Below are 24632 nucleotides of genomic sequence, written 5' to 3' on the forward strand. Positions count from 1 at the left end.
GCTTTCTCTCTCTCACACACACACACTCACACGCCTTCCCCCTCCCTCTCTCCTCCCTCCTCTCTGTCACCAACGTACACACACGGTCTTCTCAGACTGAATGTGATCGTCTCACCAGCCAGGATGACTGGAGGACTTAGGATTGCATAGGCTGCAGTGTTGGGATAGAGTGTGTGTTTGTGTGTGTGTGAGTGTGTGTGTGTGTGTGCATGTGTCTGGGCGGACTCTCGCTGTAATGGTGCCCCATGTGTGACTGTGCTGACCGCGACAGCCATCCTGTCCACAGCGGAGACTTTCTCAGCATGCAGATGGTGTGAGCAGTCAGGGGAAAAGTTTGTAACAGCTCCTCTGAGCCTCAGCTAACTCAATCCACTCTGCACACACTGAGTTAGTTCAAGAGAGAAGCAGCAGCAGCAGCAGCCGCAGCCGCAGCAGAAGCAGCAGCAGCAGCAGCAGCAGCTGAGCTGGTGTGCAACTTGAGCTCGTCTCAGCACAGGATTTCTGTTGATGTTGAATGACTACCTGTCACTGGATTGAATACAATAGTTGTGCATTGCTACACGTCAGAGCTGTGAGATTCAACAAGGCTGTTTATTTGAAAGGTGAGTCTCTCTGTTTGAGGTTGTACAGTTTTATAGTATGTTTTTGCCACTGAGGGATTATTATTGTATTGTTATATTTTGGTGATTTTGTGGCAATGTACCCATTGTTCTTGAGCCATATTCACATATCTCTGCACACTTTGGTAATCAGAATGTGAAGATTCTGTAGGCAAATGGTCTGGCTGAATGGACCAGTCTTAGAAGAGTTGAGTGATACTTTAAGGTAAATTTACATTTTAGGCAGGTATCCCTGGAGATTTATATACAATTGCAGTAGTAGCAGCACGTTCTGTAGCATAGCAGTGGATAGTATTAGCTATGACATTCAGTGGTGTTTTGGGGTTTCTGGATCTGTTTAATATTTTCCATCAATGTGTTTCATTTATGTGCAACACATATAATCCCACAAGCAGAGTAGGTCTGCAAGTGCCTTGAATTTACTGAACAATGATAAGATACATTGGTGCTTTTCTTGACTGAATGGTTGTGTTTTTTTTTGGAATAAGCTTTACAAACTTCCAGCATCACTCATTTTCAAATGGATTAGATCACTAGATGAATGTGATATATTGCCAATGTGTTACACTAGCGACACAACTCCTCCAGCTGTGTTACCAGGGGTTACAGTTATGTTGATATTGGAGTGAAAATGCACCAGAGGAAATAAGTGCATACCTTTCAGTGTGTGGGCCTGCTGCGAATCTGTGAAACATACTGTGAAAATGACAACAATCTTTTGTCTAAAGTATATTAACTACATTGTTAGCCTGTAACATAACTGAAATACCATTTTTCTTTAAGTGACTGCTGTTGAACAGCTAGAAAGCATAATTGTTATACTTTTAAGGTAAGGTTTAACTTGATTAAAATTCAAGTGAATTTATTGTACTGTCACTCTGTCAGACCAAAATCTTGCAGTGGCTCCCTAATTCTGGAGCAGGACATACAGATGGCCATGACAGTTGCATGTGCCATCCAAAACAACAACCCCCTGTCTGGCTGTCAGCTGGCCAAAAAGAGAAGAAAACTCAATTATGTCTGGATTAAGGTGCTAGTTGTGCAGGGTTGCTGACTGCAACTGATCACAGCATTATAAAACAATGGGAAAAGGAATCAGAAAAGGACAATGAGAAAATATTTCAAACAATAAGAATGAAAGCATGACAAGGACAGGACAGGGAGGGCCTGATAAAAAATGCCAGGGAGGGCAGAAAACATATCTCCACAACTTGTTCCCCCCACCTGATGTGTTAATGTAAAAGGTAGATGTGAAAGCAAACAAGGCACAAGGAGGGAAGATATGATGACCCCCGTGTGCCAGGAATGGCTGCAGTGCACAAGCTGTGCTGCTGGAAAGCCCAGGGATCAGGTTCCCAGTGTCAGCTGCTGCACTCTTCTGTTCCCAGGTCTAATACTGTTTTTTTGAGAGAGAGGAATGGATGGAGACAAGGAGGACTGAAACTGCAGCACGTTAAACAGAATAGTTTGAGATATTGAGAAAAACCTGTGCTTTTTCTGGCAGACAGTTAGATGAGAATACGCTCATTACTGCTCAATTAATATGAGGTTACAGCCAGCAGCTTGTTAGCTTAGCTTAGCACAAAGACGGAAAGAGATGGAAACAGGGGGAAACCGCTAGCAAAATGGGTAACAAAATCTTCATACCAGCACCTATAAGGCTCACTAGTAAACACTTAATATCTAATTTGTATAAACTGTACAGAAACTGAAGTGTTTTTATTTTGTTTTATTATTTTTTTTATTTTTACTCCTTTAACATCTGTTAAACTTGACACTGGCTAGTTCACCTAGAGAATCTATAATAAGGACGACATTTATGACGGTGTAAATGCAGAGTTGGCTTAGCTTTCTAGAGCAAACAACATCTCTGGGGGAAATGACTATGATCACAGGTGTCATTTTCAGATCCCCCCTCTCACTTTGTAACATCTTGTATCTTGTTTTTTTCTAGAAAATATCCCCCTGTTTTCACATTGCTGCATTACAAAAGGATAGCCACATCAACAGTATCTTTCATTCAGTTAAAACAGTTTGTCAAACATGTGTAGAATGAGTCAGAGGCCAATGTGAAATCTTCACCCTTCTCCACAGGGCTGCCGCTCTGTACTCAGACATACTGTGACACATGGCGCAGAGGAAAATGGAGAGGGAGGGGCAGCGATGCTAGTGAGTGGGTAACGAGTGTATCATACCAAAAGCACTGCATTGTAGACCATGAAGGGGGCCACATATGGCGTCTAAATTGGTGTGTAGACAAAATAGACACTGACTCATAAAACTGATTCATACAGGAAAGCCAGCGAGTTTATTTGGCATTCCAGCAGAAAGGAGCAAAAGGAACTTGTATCTCCAAGAAGCAATCCTGTTGATGTTTGTGATACATTATATCTCCCACCCTCACCTCCCTTCCTCTCTTCCTACTTCCATCCATCCACCTATTTCTCTGCCATTGTAGTAGGTAGTGACTGATCATGGACTATGTATCTAAACCATAATGAAGGATAGTTTCCCTTCAGCATTAAATCATGATAGACCTGACTTGTGCATATGTTAGATGAAGCAATGGCTCAGGGAGTGAGTAGTTCTGTGACCACTCTGAAGCCCTTCCTCTTTCACATCCTCTTCAACAACTTGCAACAGCACAGCAAGAAGCATGCCCTCCTCTCACCTCTGTGGCAGAAACAGACTGCTCTCGAGGTAGCAGCTTTGGTAACGACGGGTTATATTTGTCTTTAACACATGTGGGTCATGGAGGCCCTACTGTGCAGACTTTGAGGGGGGAGGTTGCTTAGGGGTATTTACAGGGTTGACAGCATTGACTGGAGATGTGAAGTTCATGTTTTCTCTGTTGCATGTTTTATTGTGTTTTTTTTGTGTGTCTGTTTGCGGTTAGCAGGGTACGATGGTTGTTTGTGCACATACACAAACAAACGAGAGACTTGGTCGAATGAATAGGCTTTGATCTGAATTAGCCTTGAATGGTGGTTGCTAATGAAACACAGACAGAGTGTATGTCCTTACCAGGTGGATTTAATCAGCTGTCAAACATGCTGACTTGCATATGCAACAAAGTTGTCACATCTTGTGTGTCCACCAATGACCAATCTTACTGGCATCTTTGTGGTGGTGTACTGGAGGAGAGAGACATTTGATAGTGAAGAGGATTTTTCAGGAACAGAGATAATTTATCTTTTGCCTTATAGACAGACAGACAGCTGGATAGATAGATAGATAGATAGATAGATAGATAGATAGATAGATAGATAGATAGATAGATAGATAGATAGATAGATAGATAGATAGATAGATAGATGGGGTTGATTGTTCTTTTGTAGTTTGTATGATGCTTTGGCAATATTGTTGTTACACATTCATGCCAATAAAGCTAATTTGAATTGAATTGAATTGAATTGAACTGATAGATAGTAATTCTAGTTTTATAAGATTTGATAAGACTGAGTGGTTGCACTGTTTTGACCCTCTACTGTGACTTTTAATGCCCCACTGACCTTTGCATCATCCAAGCAAAGCTGACACAAGGAAAGGCTTTACTGGCAAGCACTGGGGCCAATGTGGAGTTCAACAGCTGGTGAAAATGTAACACTGAGGACTGAAGACAGACAGATGGCAATGGCACCGTCGGCCATATGTTAATGAACATGAATAAAGAATTCATGCTTGCTATTCATCAGTGAATCATAAAAGAGAAACCTTGTTTATTTTCAAACTGGACCGTATTTTCCCATGTTTTTGTGTATAAGGGACAATGTTTTTTTGAATTTGTCTAGTATTGAGCAAGAGCACTGCAGCTGGTAGCCGCAAAACATGGCTGCAATGTAATCCTTCCAGGCAATAGTGCACCTTCAGTGTCTGTTCACTAAAAGTGCTTGTTTTTGCCTTTGACAGGCTCAGATTGTTATAATAAGTGTCTGACAACATTGTGGAAAGGAACCTAGGACCTTTTTGTTTAACCAGAAATAGCTGTTATGTCGCTCTTGTCAAGCCACAAGACTCCATTGACAAATACAGTTATTTTATCTTGCAGATCATCGTACTTTGTTTAAACTCGACAGAAACAAAATAAAACTCACCAAGCCATTGTGGTTTGTATTTTTACTGTTCCAACAATCACCAGCTCTGGTTTAGTTAAAATAAAACCTTAGTTAAATGTGAAAATATTAATAGAGAGGAGCGAGAGGGAGGTTGGGCATCAGAGAGGCTGTGGGGAGTTAGGATGTAGAGCTAGATTTCCTATATACCTTTGTAAATTAAGGGTTTATATCTTATATCAACCTGCTAGCAAAAGTTGTAATTTCAGCCAAAGAATCGACTGTCTGAAATCAATAATTTCAAACATTACTTAATTTACAAATCTTACACCGGTATCATGTGCTATGCGAGAATGGAAAGCTTGTAAAGCATAGCAACAGTGAAAAGTGAGGCAAAGGTTAACAAAATGGTTTGAAAACTGGGAAATCATGTCACATGACAACGTAAAAATCATTGTAGTACATTCATGTTTACCATTTCTGCCTGTGATGCTATAGCAGCCACAGGGTGGGAAAGGCAGGAGATCTAAGTTTGTTGAGTCCAATTTTCCCTCGACAGAGTGCTCCCTTGCTGCTGTGACCGGCCATTTCCTGTGGTCACAGAACATTTCCTGCCACTGTCCTTACCCGACACCAACATTTTTGGCCGTTTGGGCAAAAGTCTGTAAAGTCTCAATTAGGGGGAATTGAATGCTCCTCTTTTTTGCAGTGCAAAATGTATGATTTCAGTAACTCTGCTGTATTTTTACCCCCAAAAAATCTTCCCAAGCACTACTTTAATTTCCCAAAGGATGAGACAGACTAAATTAAGGCCTCAATCTCCTTTCCTCCAAACCAGCTCAATTCAAACAAAGACGTGTCAAACAGCATTTCAGGCTTTCTGTGTGCTGCTAGCTTCAGTACTTTCCCATATGGGGAACAAACAGTCTGTGTAAGCACTGAAAACTACCAACCGCCTGATGCTGTGAGACGGGTCCTGTAGGGACAAGGTCTGCAGCATCAAATATCAGAGATTTTACAAGCTCATCAAACATCCTTCCTTGTTTAGACCTCTAGATATCCTTATTTCCTCTCTGTAAGGGTATAATGTTAATTGTCATCCCATACCACTCTACAAAACACAGGACCCCTTTTTATCATACTGTCAAGTTCATAATCAAAAGTATCAGCTTACATCAAATAGTTGTGTCCTAGGAAACTATTGAAAATGATTTATTGTACAATTCCTGTGTCTTTGGCTGCTCTGAGATCAGTTTTCATCACTTAAGACATGTCCAGTAGTGTATTTTATTATTACACTGACAAACGCATATTTTTAAACCACAACAAGGCGTCCCTGATCCTGAGATGGCCTGGCTCAGTATCCATTTTACAGATGGACAAAGACCGACAGAGAATACTAATACCTCAGTGCCGAAATGGAGACAAACACGAATGGTGGTTTGAAAGATTTGTACCCGTCAAAGGAGTCCATGCGAATCCAGCCCTTTTTTCCCTCCTTCATTTCTTCTGAATTTATTAATTTTTATTTGACTGCCACAGAGCCACAGTTACATCCTGCTAAGAAATTATAGTGCATGCCACAAAACCTTAGGGGGCTGATTCGTGACTATCTTTGTGTTGTCCTTTCGAGTGTACAGTGTGTGTTTGTGGTATGTGTGTGTTTGTTTGTGTGTGTGTGGCTGTCTGTGCTGTATGTGGAGCTGTTGTTGTCTATAGTGAAGGTCAGGGTGTCTCTTCCCACAGACTTCTTAGTATGGTGAAAGTTCTCAGGCGTGCTGTGAGAAAATTCTGGGATATTCTTAAACTCAAGATATCTTGAACGTTCATTGACAGAAGCAAGTGTTACTAGACACGAACAGATGGTAATGCAGAGTGTTAATTGTCGCATTGAAAATGAAATGCTCCTTCATACTGTCATATTCATTATTCTAGAGAGCAGACTTGATCACCAAACTTAAAGAAGAACATTGGGGTTTATGCTCTTACTATGTTTACTTTTGTGTCTAGCATTTAAAGGGAGTTTTTGGGAGTTTCATCCCAAAATTACTTCTCCTCTAGTGTGCTTGAATACAACTTTTGCTTAATTTGAAATGTAACACTTGTATGGACAATTTTTGAATAAGGAACTTATTTATTGGGCATTAGTTTGGAAATAGATTGCAACTTAGGAACCATTTATATCTCTATTTCTGTGATTCACAGATAAAATTTCCTTTTTCTTAAATCTACCTTTCAGACTGCCTTGTAAATTACATATCCTATTTCTTTGTTATAAGAAATCATCAATATAGTTCCTCTGCTTATGTCGAGAATGAGGCTCACGGTAAAGAGACACTACTGCCACAAAAGACACAGTACCTGCATGCACCTGCACACACAGAATGCACCTCTGGGAGGCTGCTTTCAATGTGCTGAGTGGACAAAAGTCAGGTAAGGATGCGTTCTTGCAGAGACTTTGCAGTTGTGTCACAAATGTAAACCACATCTGGCACCATCAGAAGGTTCGCTGGAGAAGTGTCTGCAAAAAAATAAAAATAAAATCCAGGTTTGAAAAACAGGTCAACTACCTTGCCTTTAGCCCTAGTTGGATTGTTGCTTCACAAAAATTCTGATAAAGTTATGGCCACCCTATACTGTGCATAGAATTTAGGATTCATTACTTATGCCTGTTGTTTACACATAATTTCACCATGATTATGTTAGAAATGTCTTATAGAATGAACCATAAAAATTAAAATGAGTACCTTCTAAAGGTCACAATTCATCATGTTGTTCCTGCATAGGCCAAAGAACCTCCAACTTTTCTATTTATCTTACTCCATTTGTCTGTTGATTTATAGATTTAGTAATGATTATGCCTTCTATCCCTGTATGGCAATTTATTACCTCTGGACTAGACCACAGTGTAATGAAAATTTTAAATACTGTTTCTACTCTCAGCCGGCACCACGTTACTCACATTAAGAAACCTCTGAGTTATTTACTATTTCAATTTGCAGCAGCACAGGCCAATCCCAGCAGTACTGTTAACTACGCCCAGTGCAGGTGGCATGAAATTGTAAAGGGGATGTGGCACCAGACTGGCAACACAGCAGGTGACTCCATCAACAGATGGGTGTATCGACCCTAGACTGTGATTTATGTTGTGTGTGTGTGTGTGTGTGTGTTCATGTGTGTACTTACAGATTTTTTAAACTAAGAGAATCAAGAATGTAGGAAGCAGCAGGGATAGAGAGGTTATTCCATCCAATATTAGTGTTAAATGATCCCACGCAATAAAGAATTTTCCCTTGAATAAACTTAGCTCAGATGATAGCTTTCACTGCTGCTGAGCACTGCCCACTTTCCCCCCCTACATAGCTCCAGCACAAAAGCGGAGCAACCATAAGTAGAGAAAGACAACAGATAAAAAAAAGTAGTTTATGGCCTCCACAATGCAAAACAAGGTAAAAACTACTGTTTTCCTAGAGAACGTTTTTGCATGCACATGCAAACAGGACTCACTAACGTCCTTGTGCATGGATCCACAGAATTTTTTGAAATCACCACAGCAGCCTTGCTGCACTTGCTCCACTGTTGCCTGGAACAGTACTGGGCCGCATCTGGTCCTCATCTGGACCTGCGGGCTGTTTGGACTTCCACCAAGGCAAGCTCAACGAGAGCCACTGATAACATGGCAATGCTTAAAGCTGACTGCAGCAGTCTCCGAGTAGTAGCATAGTCAGTGAATGATGCACATGTTTAAACAATCTATCATGCTCATGGAAACAATATGTGTAGGTTGATTTATTACATGTGTTTGTGACTGCACTCCTGTACGCACGTGTGAAAGTTTTAGGTGCAGCTAAGGATTTTTGTCGCATTTGATTAGATGTAATCTATTTTAATTGTAAAACTTCAAAAGGTTGAGGATTCAAAACGACAAAAAGACAAAATGTTACAGTGAGGCAAGGGAAAGACTGGCAGGCCAACCAACATATGTAGGTGTTTGACACAAGAAATAGATAAAAGGGAGTAGAGGTTTGGCCTCTGGTCTTGTTTTCTGGCGTATAAATTCCTCCTCCCACATTTCCCCTCCTGCCTTTGCAAAACTCAACTCTGTCCATCTCAAATTCTTTAATGCTCCACAACTTGCAAACCACAGCAAATTAGCCAACCATCCCTCTGACAGAGTTGGTACGTCCAAACCACAGGTTGTTTCTAGCCACGCAGATAGGGGAAAGACAGGTTATCATTTGTTAGAATTGAAACTGACATTTGAAAAAACCCACAGACTCTATTGGAAAACAATGGTTTTCATTAAATTAACTGAAGGAATAGTTTAAATGAACAGACTTGTTGCTGTCGCATTTGTGTTGGACTGTGGTGACTGTGAGTTCTGTGATTAATACACTCTCCCTAACATACAAGTTAATCTCTCTATTGTTTGAAATCTTGCAGAATATTAGGACTTGGCTGAAGAGTCACTCCACTTCTATATAATTTTTCTTCCTGAATATCAGTACTGAGTTTGGAAGGAGAGCATTTAAGAATTTGTCATCATCTGTTTGTTGCAGAAAGTATTTGGTTACCTATTGCCTACTTGGAACTTCTGTAAATACAAACAGATAAAAACTGTTTTGCCTTTTTGCAGGTTAGAGTTGCTGTAATGGACGACCAGTGTGTGTCCCACGGCAGTCCCCAGCGCAATGGAGTTCAGCCCAGCACAGAGATCCAGAGGCAGGGACGGTTGAGTGTCATCAGGTGTGGGTGGCTCAGGAAGCAAGGAGGTTTTGTCAAGACTTGGCACAGTCGCTGGTTTGTTCTGCGAGGGGACCAGCTCTACTATTACAAAGACGAGGAGGAGACCAAAGCTCTGGTAAGGCTGTGAATACACTGAAAGACTAATCCCAACTTATTTTTAAATAATGGCAACAGAAAACAACAGATTTCACAGACTGATGTGTCTCTTAGTGACAAAATGATCAGATGCCAAGTTCTTTAATCAAGCCGGAAGCCTACATAATGGAACATGTGTTGGTGCTATGGGTATTCATATTGATCTATTGTGCATTATTCAATATCAGATATAAGAAAAAGGAACAATTATTGTGTTTGGGCTGCTATAAAACTATGCCAACTGTGTACTGTTGTCAGCCAAGTCAACAATCAATTGAATCTGTTATGAGCTGATCACACTTGAAGAACTTACAGACATTTACCACGAATAGCTGATCAGATCAGAGGTGGATGCTGCAGGTGGAAATATTTTGGAATTATTTTGTTCCCATGCGCTGTGCCAGCTGCTGCACCTGTTCTTAGTCAGGTTGATAGATTTTGAACAAGTTAAGTATGTTTGCACGTTGGCACACAGAGACACAAGAGGAAATGAGTCACATCTGGAGAAACAGCTCTTTGTCCAGTCCAGGAGTGAATGTGAATAACAGCTTTTTACGAAGAGCTGTCATAAATTAGTATGTTACTTACAAAATTATGACTATTATTACAACCACTCTTAGATTGTATCTGTGATCCCCACATACTTTGGGACATGTCCAGACACAACCTGGTCTCATCAATCTGCGTATAAATAACACGATTTACACTGTCAAATTGCGTGCAGTGCACACGCCTAAGTAAAATTTAGCATGCTGGTGAAATTACTTGGTTAGGGTTAGGCAACAAAACTTAAAAAAGTTAAAGCTCTGTATCTCCAGTCAAAGTCACCCCCTCATATTGCAGATCTATACCCTGGATTAAATGAGCTCAAAACACAAAGAGAATTCAGGTATGTTTAGCTAAAGATAAAGGTGATTGTTATAACACAAACATATATTTATGATTATATTATATTATACATCAAAAAACAAATTTAGTTTTATCTCTGAAACAATGGGTTTACAGAGCAGATGCATCTTACAGCCACATGAGATAACAAGATCTGACTCACCTGATGAATCAGGTTATTTTGACTGTTTGAATATAAGTCAAAGTAAACTGTTGTGTACTTGTTTTCACTGAAGCCAGCACACAAAGCTATCCTGAAAGAACAGGGGACAATGAGTGATGCAGACAATAAGGTTGTCTCTAACGTTACTGTAACCAGGCAGCCTCTCTCACAGAGCATGTGTAGACCGAACAAAGAAGCAGAATTAGACAGGCTTTTGATTCTCATTACAAAGGAAAAATAATTAATTCCACCATGTTAGTTCAACATGGAGTTGCATGTTTTCAACAAACTGTCTTTGAAGTTGAAATTGAAGTGAAGTTGAACTGAGAAACAGAAGTTAGAATCTGTTGTCACAGATTTATTCTTGTTTCTATGGCTGTTCAGGGATCATTTTGCTGGGACTGAATGTCAGGGAGCCAGGGACAACTGAATACAGATAAGAAGCGATATTAATAGAGGAGTTTGACATCTTGGGAAATAAGCGAGACACGCCACTCAATCACATCCTCTCTATATAACACTATGTGGAAAGCCCATAACACTAGAAAGCCAATCGTCTGCTTTTAACAGCAAAGCAGGAAACATATTTCAGCCAATCATGTGGTTCCGCTGATGTAAGGGTCTGTTATTCTTCTAATGCGCATGCATGGTAGTAGTGATGCATGAGTAGTAGAAGTATAAACGGTTTTATGTCCCGGTGACAAGTTCCGGCTCTCTCCCCATTCATTCAAATGGGAGCCTGGTCTTTTCAGTCCGAAATAGCTGTTCGGAGGCTATGCCAAGATGGCTGCCGAGTTGCCTGCTTGCCTATAAAGACTTTGGCTTATTCTTGCCGAGAGTTAGATGAGAAGTTTCATACCACCTTCATGTCTGTTCAATATGAAGCTGCAGCCACGAGACGATTACTTGCTAAGCTTAGCAAGACTGGAAACAGGTGGTTACAGCTGTGTGACCCTGTCCAAAGGTCAAGAAATCTGCCTACATCTAAAGCTTAGATAAAACAAACTAGATATAATATGTTAAGTGCTTTAGGTCTGCTGGTGGGTGGATTTGGTTAGGTACGAGACTGGTCAGTATGCAGATGTCTAGGAACTTATTATTAAATACTAATTTATAAACAAGTGACATACATTAAAATCCTTTCGAGTAATTTAAAGTCTGCCTGTTTTCTTTTTATTAATTAGCAGTTCAACTTTTTCATTGGTAGCTACTCAGTTATTTGTGTTACCCTTTTGTAGAAGCCAGCTGTTTCACACCACGAGCAATGTTCCACAACCAATTCATATACCCATTCCATCCAAACAATATCCTCTTTTTCCAAGGGAAACTTGAACACTTGAGCACAGTTGAAATCTTCATTCTGCTCATCTACCCACATGTCTTTGTCTGGTTGATTTCCCAGCAAGCTCAGCTCAGCCAAACCCAAGCCACATCAGCAGCAGCAGCAGTCTCTGAAGGTTAAAGATCCAGACCTGAAGGTGGGCCTCTGGCCAGATAAAGGGAGAGGAGATTTTCTTCGCTGCTATTTCGGGGTAGCTCTGCTTCTTAAGCAGTGTATTTAAAACAGAGTGTGGTCTTATATTAGAAGCACCATGAGTTATGCTTTAGCTCTTAGTGGTGTGAATATCCTGAGGGAATGATGCAATTACTGTGGAACAGTTTTACATGATAATTTAAAGAAAATGACAGAAAAAATTAGTTTTCCTTTGAAATGTTCTTGCCATCTATATTTATCCACCCAAAAATGTTAATCATTAATGTTCCTACAACTTCAGCTACCTAATGAACGCTCTACTCAACTTTCTATTCTTCCTACTTCTGAAACAAAGCCAACATCAATTTCAGATGCCTAAAACTGCCACTTCTTTTGCAGAGAATGGGAAATTTCAATAAAACTAGGTCAGGCACAGAGCAGTGCTTTCAAAGTGCTTAAATCTCTGTGACCTCCAAAGCAGAGAAGCATGGAATAGCACAAAAACAACACTCTAACATGACACAGTACCCAATAGAATACAAGATAAGTACTCTAGAGTTTCCAACATTCTGAAAGAAAAAACACAAGTAGGGCAGAGAGGAGAGAGAGCCTCAGCCTCAGCTGTTCCTAGCCTATAACACTGATGTTCAAGATCAGGGCAAACACACACACACACACACACACACACACACACACACACACACACACACACACACAAATGTACCATCATACATCTCTTAAGAGTGTGTTCAATAGAATTAAATCTCCCTGTCCTGCGTCATGAACCACATAACGCAGGGGTGTGAAGCCATATTTAGATCAGCTATTAATTAATTCACTCACGTGCTGTGACATCTCCATTTGTTACCTGTCACATTTGCCTAATTGCTGCCTCCTCTGTGGGAGCAGGAACATCTGCCCCTCTCTATTGCCTGTGGAAACACAGTCACCAACAAAACTTGGACTGATTTTGTCATGAACAGTAATACTTAAATACAAAGGTTGCATGAGAAATCTTTCCCATTTTACTGCTTATTACACTATTTACTTTCCATTGCTTTATGGCTGTTTTTTTAATTCTACTATTTTCTAAAAACTCCACATTGCAATGATTCGCCCTTTTTCTATGTATAAATTACAGTTATACAACTTTACACCAGTCAGTGATTTCTAAATCTCATATTACTTCTCACTTATTTAATGTTGATTACATAGGGAATAGTGAGACTGTGCTTACTTTTTCCTGATAAGTGATCTTTTGCGGTCATGTGACTAATGAGTGTGAAGTTGTGTGATACTGTTATAGCGGCACAAAATCTTTCTCTTTATGCTAAATGCTTCATTATTTTCACTAGCAATTTTGTCTGCTTACCATTTGGTCCTGGGCAAATAGGCAGCTGTCATCTGCGGTCAGGAGTAGACCAAAATATTGGAGGTACAGATGATATAACCAAAACAATGAGCTGAAAGAAGCTATACACTTTCATAAAACTGAGAGGAACTGTAGAATGAGGTGATAACTCTCTGTGTGTGTTTGTCACTGCTGGAGACACTTTTAACCTCAGCCCGTCCTCACCAGAAAAACGGATGTATAGGTTGATTGTTCAAGCAGCTCATTACGACCCATATTTACATGTATTGTAAGGCTGTTGTTAGGCCACCTTTAGTGGCCATGACAGTAACAAAGAAGGAAGTCAGGTAAAGTAGTGAGGTGATTGGGGTGAATGGATGGGTCATACAGACAAATTCCTGCCAATAGGGGTGCTAGATCAAAAAAGACGCAAAGAGCACAACAGAGGATGATGGTTGTGATGGGGAGCTTAACAAATACTCTGCAGCTGTAAAGATTTACAAAATTTACTGTGATTGTATTTCTTGCAGGACTGTGTTGCAAGAGTTCACTACGTTGTTGTGTACATAATAGTGAAATGCCCTGGACCAGTCCTAGAAAATAGAAGAAAATAATGGTAACCATACTAGCACTTAGCTTTATACAGAAATGAGATGAGATGAGATTTCAAATGCTGCTGCTCAGAGGAAGTGAGCGTATCACTATTGTCAATACAGGGGTCCGTGTTGTGTCCTGTACAGTCAGGCCAAACCTCTCTGAGCAACGTGTGGAATCTGAAGAATGGGAGTCAGATAGAGGTGAAGGGTCACCGAAAAGCATGCATAGGGTACGGCACGTGTGGGCTTAGCTTCAACATGCCATCTGCTTGCCCTTACTCGTCCATGGAGATGTATGCACGCACAAGCATGCATGTACTCACATTTCCACACACACACACACACACACACACACACACACACACACTCAGATTTCATCTGGCTGAGCCATAAACAAAGACAGTATTCATTCAGTGGGTGAAATGGTATGATTATTGTAATTTAGACCACTTAGTATTGTATCTGTATTCCTGTAAAGTAAGCAAGCTAACATTATGAATGAATGAGACAATTGTGAATGAATACATTGAAGCAATTTAATTTTATTATAATACATTAAGAAATGAAAGACATATTAAAATTTTATTAGAATATTACAATTCTCACCACAACGTCTCACAAGTTAGTTCATTAATATTCATAGCACGAGGGGGCTGTGTCTGAACTCAGACAAAATAATCAGAACAAAAAGTAGTTGGCTTTAATGAGAAGTTTTGTTAAATCTGTAATGCAGTGCAATAACCCACTGAAAATTCTTTGGTTTCTCTGCTTGAGCTGTGAACTGTTTGACCTTGGCATTTAACAGGAGTAAATAAAATGCCACTGCAGTCGTCTTGCTGCTGTTTTGATGAAACATTAACACTGTACCATTTGTCCGAATTGTGCTCACTCTGTGTCTCACTTTTGTCACTTTTGACATTGGCAAACATGCACATAGACGAGGGATTCCTAGCAGAATGTATACATGTATGTATACTTGTACTGTGTGAAGGTTCCAGTGAGTCACATCACATCCAGACGTGACGTGACCCTCAATGTATTTGTATACATCATTAAACGCATCCGTGACAATCGTCTGGTTACAGAACCATACACAGACTTTGTGTGGACATGGCTGGGTGCCACCTGATGTATGAGTGACATACTAAAAGCCAATTACTTTTTTTAAACTTTACATTAGAGCAGGGAAAAAATTAATCATTGAAGAATGACAGTTTGCAGGATGTCAGTATGCCTAGTACGCACACTAAATACAGAGAATATTACCTCTGATTCCTGTATGGTGACTGCATGTCTAATAAGCTCTGTATTGATGGATAGAAAAGTCAATTAACTCTCACTGGACTTGCAACAAGCTCATGCCAGTTCTGTTTTCTGAGCTGCTTTCTGGAGAGCACATTTCCTCACAAGAAGTGAGTACGCAGCTGGTGCAGGAGCTGTATGGAGTATTGAATCACATCAGAATTCCTCACACACAACACAGGTTTCATTTGGTATCCCCGGGCAAAAGACCTTGTCTGACTAAAAATACTTCACTTTCTAATGGCTACATGTATTAATGTGTGTATTTTCCCACAACACAGAATTGTAAGTGTTGGTTAGTGCCTGTAGTTTTCAAATTTTTCTTAAGGTAGCTGTAGTCAGTAATACTAACAATGCATCACCCTTAATCTGCAGTTCCAGTCAGTTTTACAAAGCGGTTTAGTGTCTTTTAACTCAACTTTCAACTTGTTTTCTTGCCCACAACTTTACTGTTAGCTCCACCGCATCATCATTTAAATATCCACTGTATACAACTCGCTCAGCACCAAATGACCCAACAATAAAGTTAGGGACTAAGCATTTAGCAGGTAAAGAGCCAGATTGATCAGCTGGCCAGAATCACAACTCCATATGAATGCTAACGTTGCCTTGTCTGTGGCAAAAACAGTTTTGCAGGTTTTACTTATTTTAGTTTTTAATGGTATGGCTTGACATTTACTTTTTTGCTCACTAGCCAATGTGCCTTTTGACTACAATTTTTCAACATGCCAAATTGGCTGGTGGGAGTGACTGTGTTACCTGCCCGCATTTGGCAGGTTGGCAGGTGTTAATGTCAAGCTCTGAATGGTACCATTTACTAATCTGTAATGGCATTGATGAACGATTTTTTAGCTAAGTTAAGCTAAGTCTTAATTTCTATCCAGTTGGTGGCATGCAAATGTGGACAAGCTTACAGAGACATTTTAAGGTACTATATGCAAATTAGGTGTCTGTTATTTTGTGTGGCAAGTAACTGTCACACAAAAATGTGTATCAGCAGTACGTACAGACGTCCTGGTGGGCAGTCTGAAAGCAGAATAGGATATCAGAAATACACAAAAGATGTCAGCTCTTGTGGAGGGTTTAAATGTGTTTTCATGCTGCCCTGTGGCTAAACATGTTTCTGACTGCCACTTTTCATTTTGGACTGCACAGGACTCTTAGCCACAGCTAATACTGAAACATCAATATCCCTACGGGTAAGTTACTCAGAGCACCTTATGTAAAATAAATAATAATAAGACAAATTGTTGCTTTAAGACTTCTCTTTGTCTGTGGCTGTTTCTGGAAGTCATCCGTCAATGAAATAACCTGCCATATTATCTAGATAATTTCATCACATAAGCATTGCTTTAAGGTTTGACAGTATATCCTGCTGTTTATTAACATGTGATTCTATATATTTAAAATAATGTTAGGTTTGCACAAATGTAATCCATTAAGTCAGTCAAAACATGTTTTGAAGGTAAATTAACAGACACCGGTATGATAGTGTTGTATAATCTCTACTGATTCAAAGTGCTGTGCAAAATTACTATGGCAGGTTACTGGAATTTTGTAGCTTCCAAGTTTTTCTTAATAAGATTTAGTGTCCTACACAGTCAGTCTGGAAAATTAGTTTTTATTAAAGCTATAAATCTCAGTTTGCAAAAGGTTGTAATAAAATATGGTATTGTTCTGTCAAATGTACAGTTATTCCAGACCAAGACTCCGGTCCGTGGCAAGGTATCTCGAAAATTACTGGTGACATTAAGTTTCCCGTGGATATTCATGCTCCCTAGAGGAAGAGTCTCCTCTCTTTTTGGATGAATCTTAACATCTGTATTTGTGGCTACCTGGTATCTACGTGCTCATGACAGTGGTGTAAACATTTAATGTTTATGTCTTTAATTTATCTACCATTTTATTTCATTATTTGATATAAGGCATGTTGCTCAAAACATCACTTGTATGTGTTGATGGGAACAGCATACAGAGTGCAGACTCCATTCATACAACCTCTGTGCTATTCATTTTCTTAGGTATAGCCAAAATCAATCATATTATCACTTCAGAGGGTATACTGAATATTAAGGCTTTATTCTACGCTGCTTTTTTCTTCCTCTTGTTAATCTTCAAGTCCCGGGAATGTTTATCATCTAAGCCTCCAGGCAGTCTGCTCTTTAGATTTCTCATTTTTCTCATCTGTCCTTCCTTCTCTGGCTTAATAAAACAAAGCTGTGGCAGTCAATTTTAATTTGTGGACCGTGGACAACTTTGTTCTATGTGGATTGATTTTAAACTTGCTTCAGTTAAGTTGTTTAAAGAGGTGGTATTATGTTCATTTTCAGGTTCAAAATCTTATTTAGGAGTTGTACCAGAACAGGTTTATATAGTTTAATTTTCAAAAAACACCATATTTTTTGTCATACTGCACATTGCTGCAGCTCCTCTTTTCACCCTGTGTTGAAGGCTTTGTTTTATCTATGGAGTGATACATCTTGTCTCTAAATGATCTTTGTTGGGAGTTGCATATGTGCAGTTCCTAGTGAATGACTACTAGCCGATCAGAAGCTGAGAAGGGCAGGTCAGCGATAAACCAGTAAACAGCTTCGGTTCAGCTGTACATGTTGCAGACCAGCTTGGCAACACAGACTGGAGCAAGAGGATAGCTAGTGTTTGGAAGGGAGAGGAGAGGTGTGTGCTGCAGCTCCGTGTTTTTCCACTGGTGTTTTTGAGGGCATGTCGGAGTAGCAGCTTGGTGAGCATTATATGAGGCGCATTTATGTTTCATCCCTGTGTCGTCACAAGGATGAAAGCGAAGCGGATGGACTACAAACAAGCTGTTTTCAAGCAGTTCAGAGCAGAGTTGTCTGTGGGAGATGGGAACTCTCTTTGGGGTGGACTTTTTCACTTAGCAAACCTATTACATGCACAAAAAAAGGTATATAGTTCAATAAAGGAGAGGGAAAAAGTCAAAAAGCATAATACCCCCTCTTAAACTGTTGTCATTTGTTAATTACTGTTTTACTTTTAAATTGTTTTTTTGGTATTTGTTTTTGTCGTATATTTCACATTGGGTCAAAAGAGAAACGCACTTTCAGTCCTCCGTGTGCCTTGTATAATTCACAATAAAGTTGACTTTTACTTTGACTTTTGTATCAGTATAAGTAACTATTTATTATTTAATTCCTGGTTAATGATCGCAAAGACAGTATAGAATATAACCAATAACAGTGCAAATAGTTAATGAACAGGACTATGGGTTCTCTGATTTCTGTGAATGGTGCAGCCATGCTGTAGTTTTAAAGGTGGAATTTTGCTGTAACCGAGAGTCCAGCTGAACTAACAGCAGCAAACTCATTTCACTGGTAAATAGTTGATGAGCAGAAATATGCCTCGTGCCTCGTCTGTGGCTGGTTATTTGTATACTTTGTAAGCCAAAGTAGTGATGCCTCCTACAGCTGTGCTCTAGTTTTAAAGGTGTAAATACTCTCTAAGAGTTCAGCTAAATAACGTATAAATTAATTTCACAGGAATCACATCAAGTTTAGAGCATGTACGTGTCTACAGCACTTTACATAGAAATGTATCCACTCATGCTCAGTCCTCTATATTTTCAACTAAATTGTCATTAGCTGTGCAAGGAATTCATAGTATTTATTTTACTAAAAAACCTTACTTGAAAAAAGAGGAAAAGAGGACCACTTCAGACATCGCCTTCAGTATGCTATGTGATACAGAAGGCCAATATAATGGCACAGAGCTTCGTATCTGAACATGTTTTTTATATTATTGGCCTTAGAAGATAAATCCATAAAGCACATAAAGTCAAAGGAGCACTGATTTTAATAAGGTTACATAAAGACATTAGTTTTTAAAAAGACATTGAGAGACATTCTGCCCTGCAGAGGAGGAACCTTTATTAGTGAGATATTCTGTGCATGATTAGTGTGCATTTTATTATTTTTAAAAATGTCTGTAAGTACATGTAAAAAAGGTAAAAAATTATCACATTTTTGAAAATGAACCAGGGAAGAGAAATTACATAAATTAATAACATTCTTGAAACATTCGATTCTGCCTCTTAAGGTTTTACATTTGAACAGAGGACTGTGTGCCCTTTAATCTCTATCCTTTTATTTTCATGAGATTTCACAGTAATTGCTTTGGCATTTTATGTTCTCTTCAAAAGAAAAAAAGCAGTGTACAGTGTCATATCATTCATTCCATTATCTTTCCTTATATTTCATGATTTGAGAAATCTCAGATTCAAACTGTTTTTCAAAAAAGCAGTCCTGGTTTAGTCCTGGAAGATATTTTATAATATGGGAGTTCCTCTTGGATAAGGATAAAAGCAGCAGTGACAGATATTCCTGCAAGAAAGTGACAGGGCACCTTGTGTTTTCCAGCTGCTTGCACATAGGCTTTCTTGTTTTTTGTCTTAGGAATCTTGTAGTTTTTGATGGATTTTCTGTGTGTGTGAAACGAAGCATGCTTCAGACCATACCTGTCCTTGCTGTCTGTTTCTATAGCTCTCTGTGCAAGATTTTGCTAAACATTACAAAATTATTTGCTAGGTTTGTATTTGGTGCCAGAGATTGTGTGATTTTCATAAAATCTACCTGCATTACATGTTCAAACAATCATATCAGCTCCAAGCAAGGCTGAGTTTTTTCCCATTTATCGTTGGTCACTGTTTAAGCAAACATTTCACATAATCTGTTTAATGCCATCAGCCTTGTGATTTCCCCAACATTTTAATTCCCCTCTTGTTAATTTCAGTCTTCTCTGTATCATCATTTATTGTGCCTAACATCTCACATGTTTCACCCACAGTTAATTCACACAGTAACTAAAAATTAATGGAAAAGGCTTTTGAACAAACTCAGCCAGTCAGAGCTGAAGACCAGAACTACCTGTTTTATAACTGTGAAATAATGATGACATTTATTGGATGGATGGAGTCAGTGGAGCAATGAGAGCAAACAACCATTAGTAACTCTTTGCCACTTGAATAGACAGGTCTTATAGCAGGCACACAACCAAAAATATGGAGTCAGATTGTGAAAAGAAGGAACACATAGACAGACAGTACTTACACACTTAATATAGTCCACAGGCAAAAAGTATACCCTCTCCAGGTCTCACTGAGTTTGACTTCCTGTGCCTGAGAGGTCACTCAAGCTCAGGAACAGTTATTATTGGATAAAAGGACTACTGATCAACCAGCCAATGTTTAACAAGCACTTTAATGACCTGTTACACCAATAACTTCTGGTTAGTTGACTTCAGTAGGAGCATTTACTTATCTGTTTGCAATCTGAAATCAATTTCTACCCCACAATATATTGCTCTGCATTTATTACCTTGCCACATGTCCTGCTTTTCACACTCATTCATTAAACCAGATCATTATTTAACAAACTAAGACTATCTCTTAACTATCCCTGACTGTTGATTAATTTGTTTTACTTGCCTTGAACAAATGTTGATCATGCTAGAGATATAGTTTCCAGGAGAAATTCCAGTGGCGTAGTCATTTTTATTCTTAAAGTGACTATAATCAATAGTTTACATTACGATGGATCATGTGATTATATGTGGAAATGGGGTCAATGCTAGGGGCATCTCCTTTATCATGCAGTGGACACAAGGTTAACGGTATCAACTCATTACAACAACATTTAGACATTAATAATGGATAGCTTATCATGTTGTATGAGCTGGTCCCACAGTGTTTTCCTAACATTTTATTAAGAAGGCCTATGTGACCCACAGGGTAGTTAATCAACCATCCAAGGCTGCAGGGAACAATGAGGTGCATTATTGCACATTTCCTAACAAACTTGAATGTTCAGAGAGGTAAAATGTTTGTTTTATTACCAAAAAGAAAATCTCAGTTGGATTTGATTGCTGCAGTGTGTGCAGGCTGGTCAGACAAACTTGTGCAGATGCCATTAAATGAGCAGAGCTGGAGTCACAGTCAGTATTCTGGTATTTTCTTGCAGTCTGAGAAAACACCCCAAATTTGATTTAATTTGGAGCATACCGTTGGACACAACCTCAGAAACAGCCCCCTGACAGACTGAGCTGCTGCTTACGAGCTTGGGTCTCCTGCTGTCTCCTTTCTCAAACAGATTTCTCTGAGACGTTTGTTTTCAACGTGTGTAGCTTTTTGGTTGAGAACAAAAGATTATTGGGTTTGTGTCATTACACTGTTTCCAAAAATGACCTCATCCTAGTTAACGACAATATAAAAATGCAAAAAAAAACCCCAAATAGGTTGGGGTTTTTTTGCCCCGTTGGGTTGGGCCAAGCTACCATACTGTTTGCTTGGTAAATATTACTCTGTCTGTGGTTGGGTTTGTCTGCAGCAAACAACAGCCCACCAGGGAGGATGTCAGCAAGGAAAGTGCGGCTGTGGCTCAGAAATGGAGAGGAATATCAGTGGTGTTGTGGTTTTACAGTATGGGGGTCCTTTTCGTCTTTTTTAAGAATATATACGGTCCGAAAAGCATACATTTATTAAGTCTATCTCTCCCACACAATTCCTTTAAGTCATCTCCTTTTTCCTTGGAATCAGTACAATGTGCATGACAATAAGTTCTATGTTCACTGAAAAAAGTCTTCAAAGAAGCTCTTAATCCCAAGATACTGCAGCTGAGTAGATTCTCTTGCTGACAACCACATCAAACAAGCTCTGTCTCTCCCTCATTCCTCCACTTTGGAGCATGGTTGTCCCATCTTTATTACCCCCGTTAAAAGCACTTCATCTGGGGCCTCAGGTAGGGTTTCCACTTCCCGGTTGTCACAGTTATGGCTCATTAAAGAGCTCTCTCTCTCAGCATGAAGGAAACTGACTCCCCCCAGATCCCCTCATGTGTGTGGGTGCTTAACACTGATACTGCCGCCAATACACATCTTGTCTGCATTACCATTAACCCAGACAGAGGGCACTCTAATGATTGTCAGATGCTGCATTGTGCCAGTAATGTCTGAGTTGTTAATCAATTCACTGTTTGAATGCATAAGGGTCACTGCAGCTGGTTGTGTTGTAATCCTTTTTTACAGTCAACCTAATTAGAATAAATAAGTTAAAATAGGTAATTTATTTGTTACGGTTGCCTGAGTGTGTGATGTTTACGATTTAAAATAAATTGTCTATCACTAATACTAAGACCCTTTATAAATATTTCGTTATTTTATAAAGAGTATGGTCTAGACCTCCTCTATATGAAAAGTGAAATGAGATGACATATGACAAATTTAATTGAATTAAGTAGAATTTTGTATTTTGGGACAAGTGTGCTGGCTCTTGGACCGCATTGTCTTCTCTGCATGTTAGCTTTGCAGCGGAAGCTCTAGTTACCTTACTTGTTGTGTTGTTGTTTGCTCTATATCATGGTATTCGTCATGGTGTTGGAGTTCTCCAGAAGCACTTACTCCACCTTTTTAAGTATCAAATAAAAGAACTAAGGAGACAGCTGAGTGGCCCTTACCAGTGTCACATGGATTACTATTATGGATGCATTAAAATACAAGCAGCATTTTAATGTAGCTGGTTGATGTGGAGCTAATATTACTTTACATCTTGTTGGGTATAGCTGAATCAATGACAATGTCATATCATATTTTATGAGGTGATCATATGTTCTATAGGCTAAATGTTTATCAGCCTAGAAAGTAACTCATAACTATGTATGTACTAACAAATTAATGTAGAGGAAGAACAATTTAACTGTGAAATGTAGTGAAGGAAAAACACTTGCTTTCCACCGCTGCTGTCACTAACATGACCCACAGATACTCACTGGCACCTGCAGACACGCACTGTGACCCTTCTGAGGTTAATATTATAAAATATCCTGGGTCATCATTTATCACTGGTCCAGTCAATGAGTGTGTCTGCCTTGATGCTCTTTGAAGACTAGGTACATAGATCTGCCCCACAACCTTTCTAACAGACAGTAAGTCTCGACAGTAAGGTTGTTGAGAGGTTGACTCTGGAAAGCTGATGCTCCTGCTATTTAAAGCAGAGAATCTCTGGCCTTTGGTGTCACACAGATGATGTATCATTGTGGACAGAGCTGAGCCAGAGAGATGGTGATCCTCTATAATGCTACCGCTTTGCCACATTTTATAACAGGTCAGCTCCATCATCCAGACCTATCCTGGGGACTTGTACGCCACCTTCTCAACCGGCAGAGATGCTGATACACATGACAATGCAAATCCTTTGACAAACATGTCAGTGTTTCTAAACATATTTTTCCTGTGATAATGTATGAGAGTTGGTGTGCTGCTGAGCTCAGGAGTGCTGCTGCAAGAGAACAGCAGGAAAGGTTGTGCAAAGTGAACCATTCTCGGTCACATGGCAAATGTGCAGTAACATTTAAACGTGTTTTTAATGCACGTGGACTGTGTGCCTTAAACCATTAAACCAGGCACAATTTTAACATGAAACCTAATTGTAAAAAAAAAAAAAAAAAAATTTATAAAACATTGTGACTACATTAGATTCTGCACCATATACAGTGAAAATAAAGTATTTTGATGTATCTATTCAACGTAAATATTCCTTATTTAGCATTTACAATCAAAACTAACATTCATCTAACATCGTACATTTAGTTTAATGATGTAAGCATAATACTCTGTTTGGGATTTTTCTTCTGATCAGTCTGTTCTTCATTATCCACAGGGAACCATTTTCTTACCTGGAAACAAAGTTACAGAGCATGCAACCAGCGGCGATGATGGGGGGAAATTTCTCTTCGAAGTCATTCCAGGTAGGAAAAGATGAAAGCAATGGAATCACTTTTTTTTAAAATCTTTACTAAGGACAAAATGATGATAGCAATGTCGGCTGGAGCACGGGCAGGAACAAAAACATCTGCAGCAAATACATTTGGGCAAAGTCTTAAACACTGTGAGAATCATCTAGGGAAGAATTTAGCCATTAACTGATTGTTTACATGCTGCTTAAAAGGAAGTCATATGTTGTGAAATTGTGATTACTGTAATGTTACAACATTCTTTCTCTCTTGCTTTCCAGTTCTAGCACTCTGACATTGTTCTTATTTTGTTCTGCCTCTTATTATAAAGAGGCTCAATGAAGAGCCACTGACAGGTTGACTGAAGTTGAAATTTACCATTTTTATGACCCAAATTTGTTTTTATTGGAAATTTGCTCATTTGTTTTGCCAAGAGTTAGATGAGAAGACTAATACCACTGACATTTAAATGCACACTAAACATGAAGCTTTAGCCAGCAGGTGGTTAGCTTAGCTTAGTTTAAAGCCTGGAAGCAGGGAGAAATAGCT

At 39.3% G+C, this 24632-nt stretch overlaps 1 protein-coding gene across 1 annotated transcript; it reads left to right on the top strand.

Annotated features, from left to right (window-relative positions):
• The first annotated feature begins 83 nt into the window (after window positions 1-83).
• Window positions 84-24127, top strand: LOC119908264 (rho GTPase-activating protein 24-like). Its single transcript, XM_038725976.1, has 3 exons — window positions 84-602; window positions 9309-9533; window positions 24011-24127. Exons 2-3 carry the CDS (start codon window positions 9324-9326, stop codon window positions 24110-24112), a joined length of 312 nt encoding a protein of 103 aa, XP_038581904.1. The 5' UTR covers window positions 84-602; window positions 9309-9323; the 3' UTR covers window positions 24113-24127.
• The last annotated feature ends 505 nt before the right edge of the window (window positions 24128-24632 follow it).

The sequence above is a fragment of the Micropterus salmoides genome, unplaced genomic scaffold (genome assembly GCF_014851395.1).
Source record: "Micropterus salmoides isolate LMB-PRFRI ecotype aquatic unplaced genomic scaffold, ASM1485139v1 Ms_hic_scaffold_1720, whole genome shotgun sequence".
Classification (NCBI taxonomy): Eukaryota; Metazoa; Chordata; class Actinopteri; order Centrarchiformes; family Centrarchidae; genus Micropterus; species Micropterus salmoides.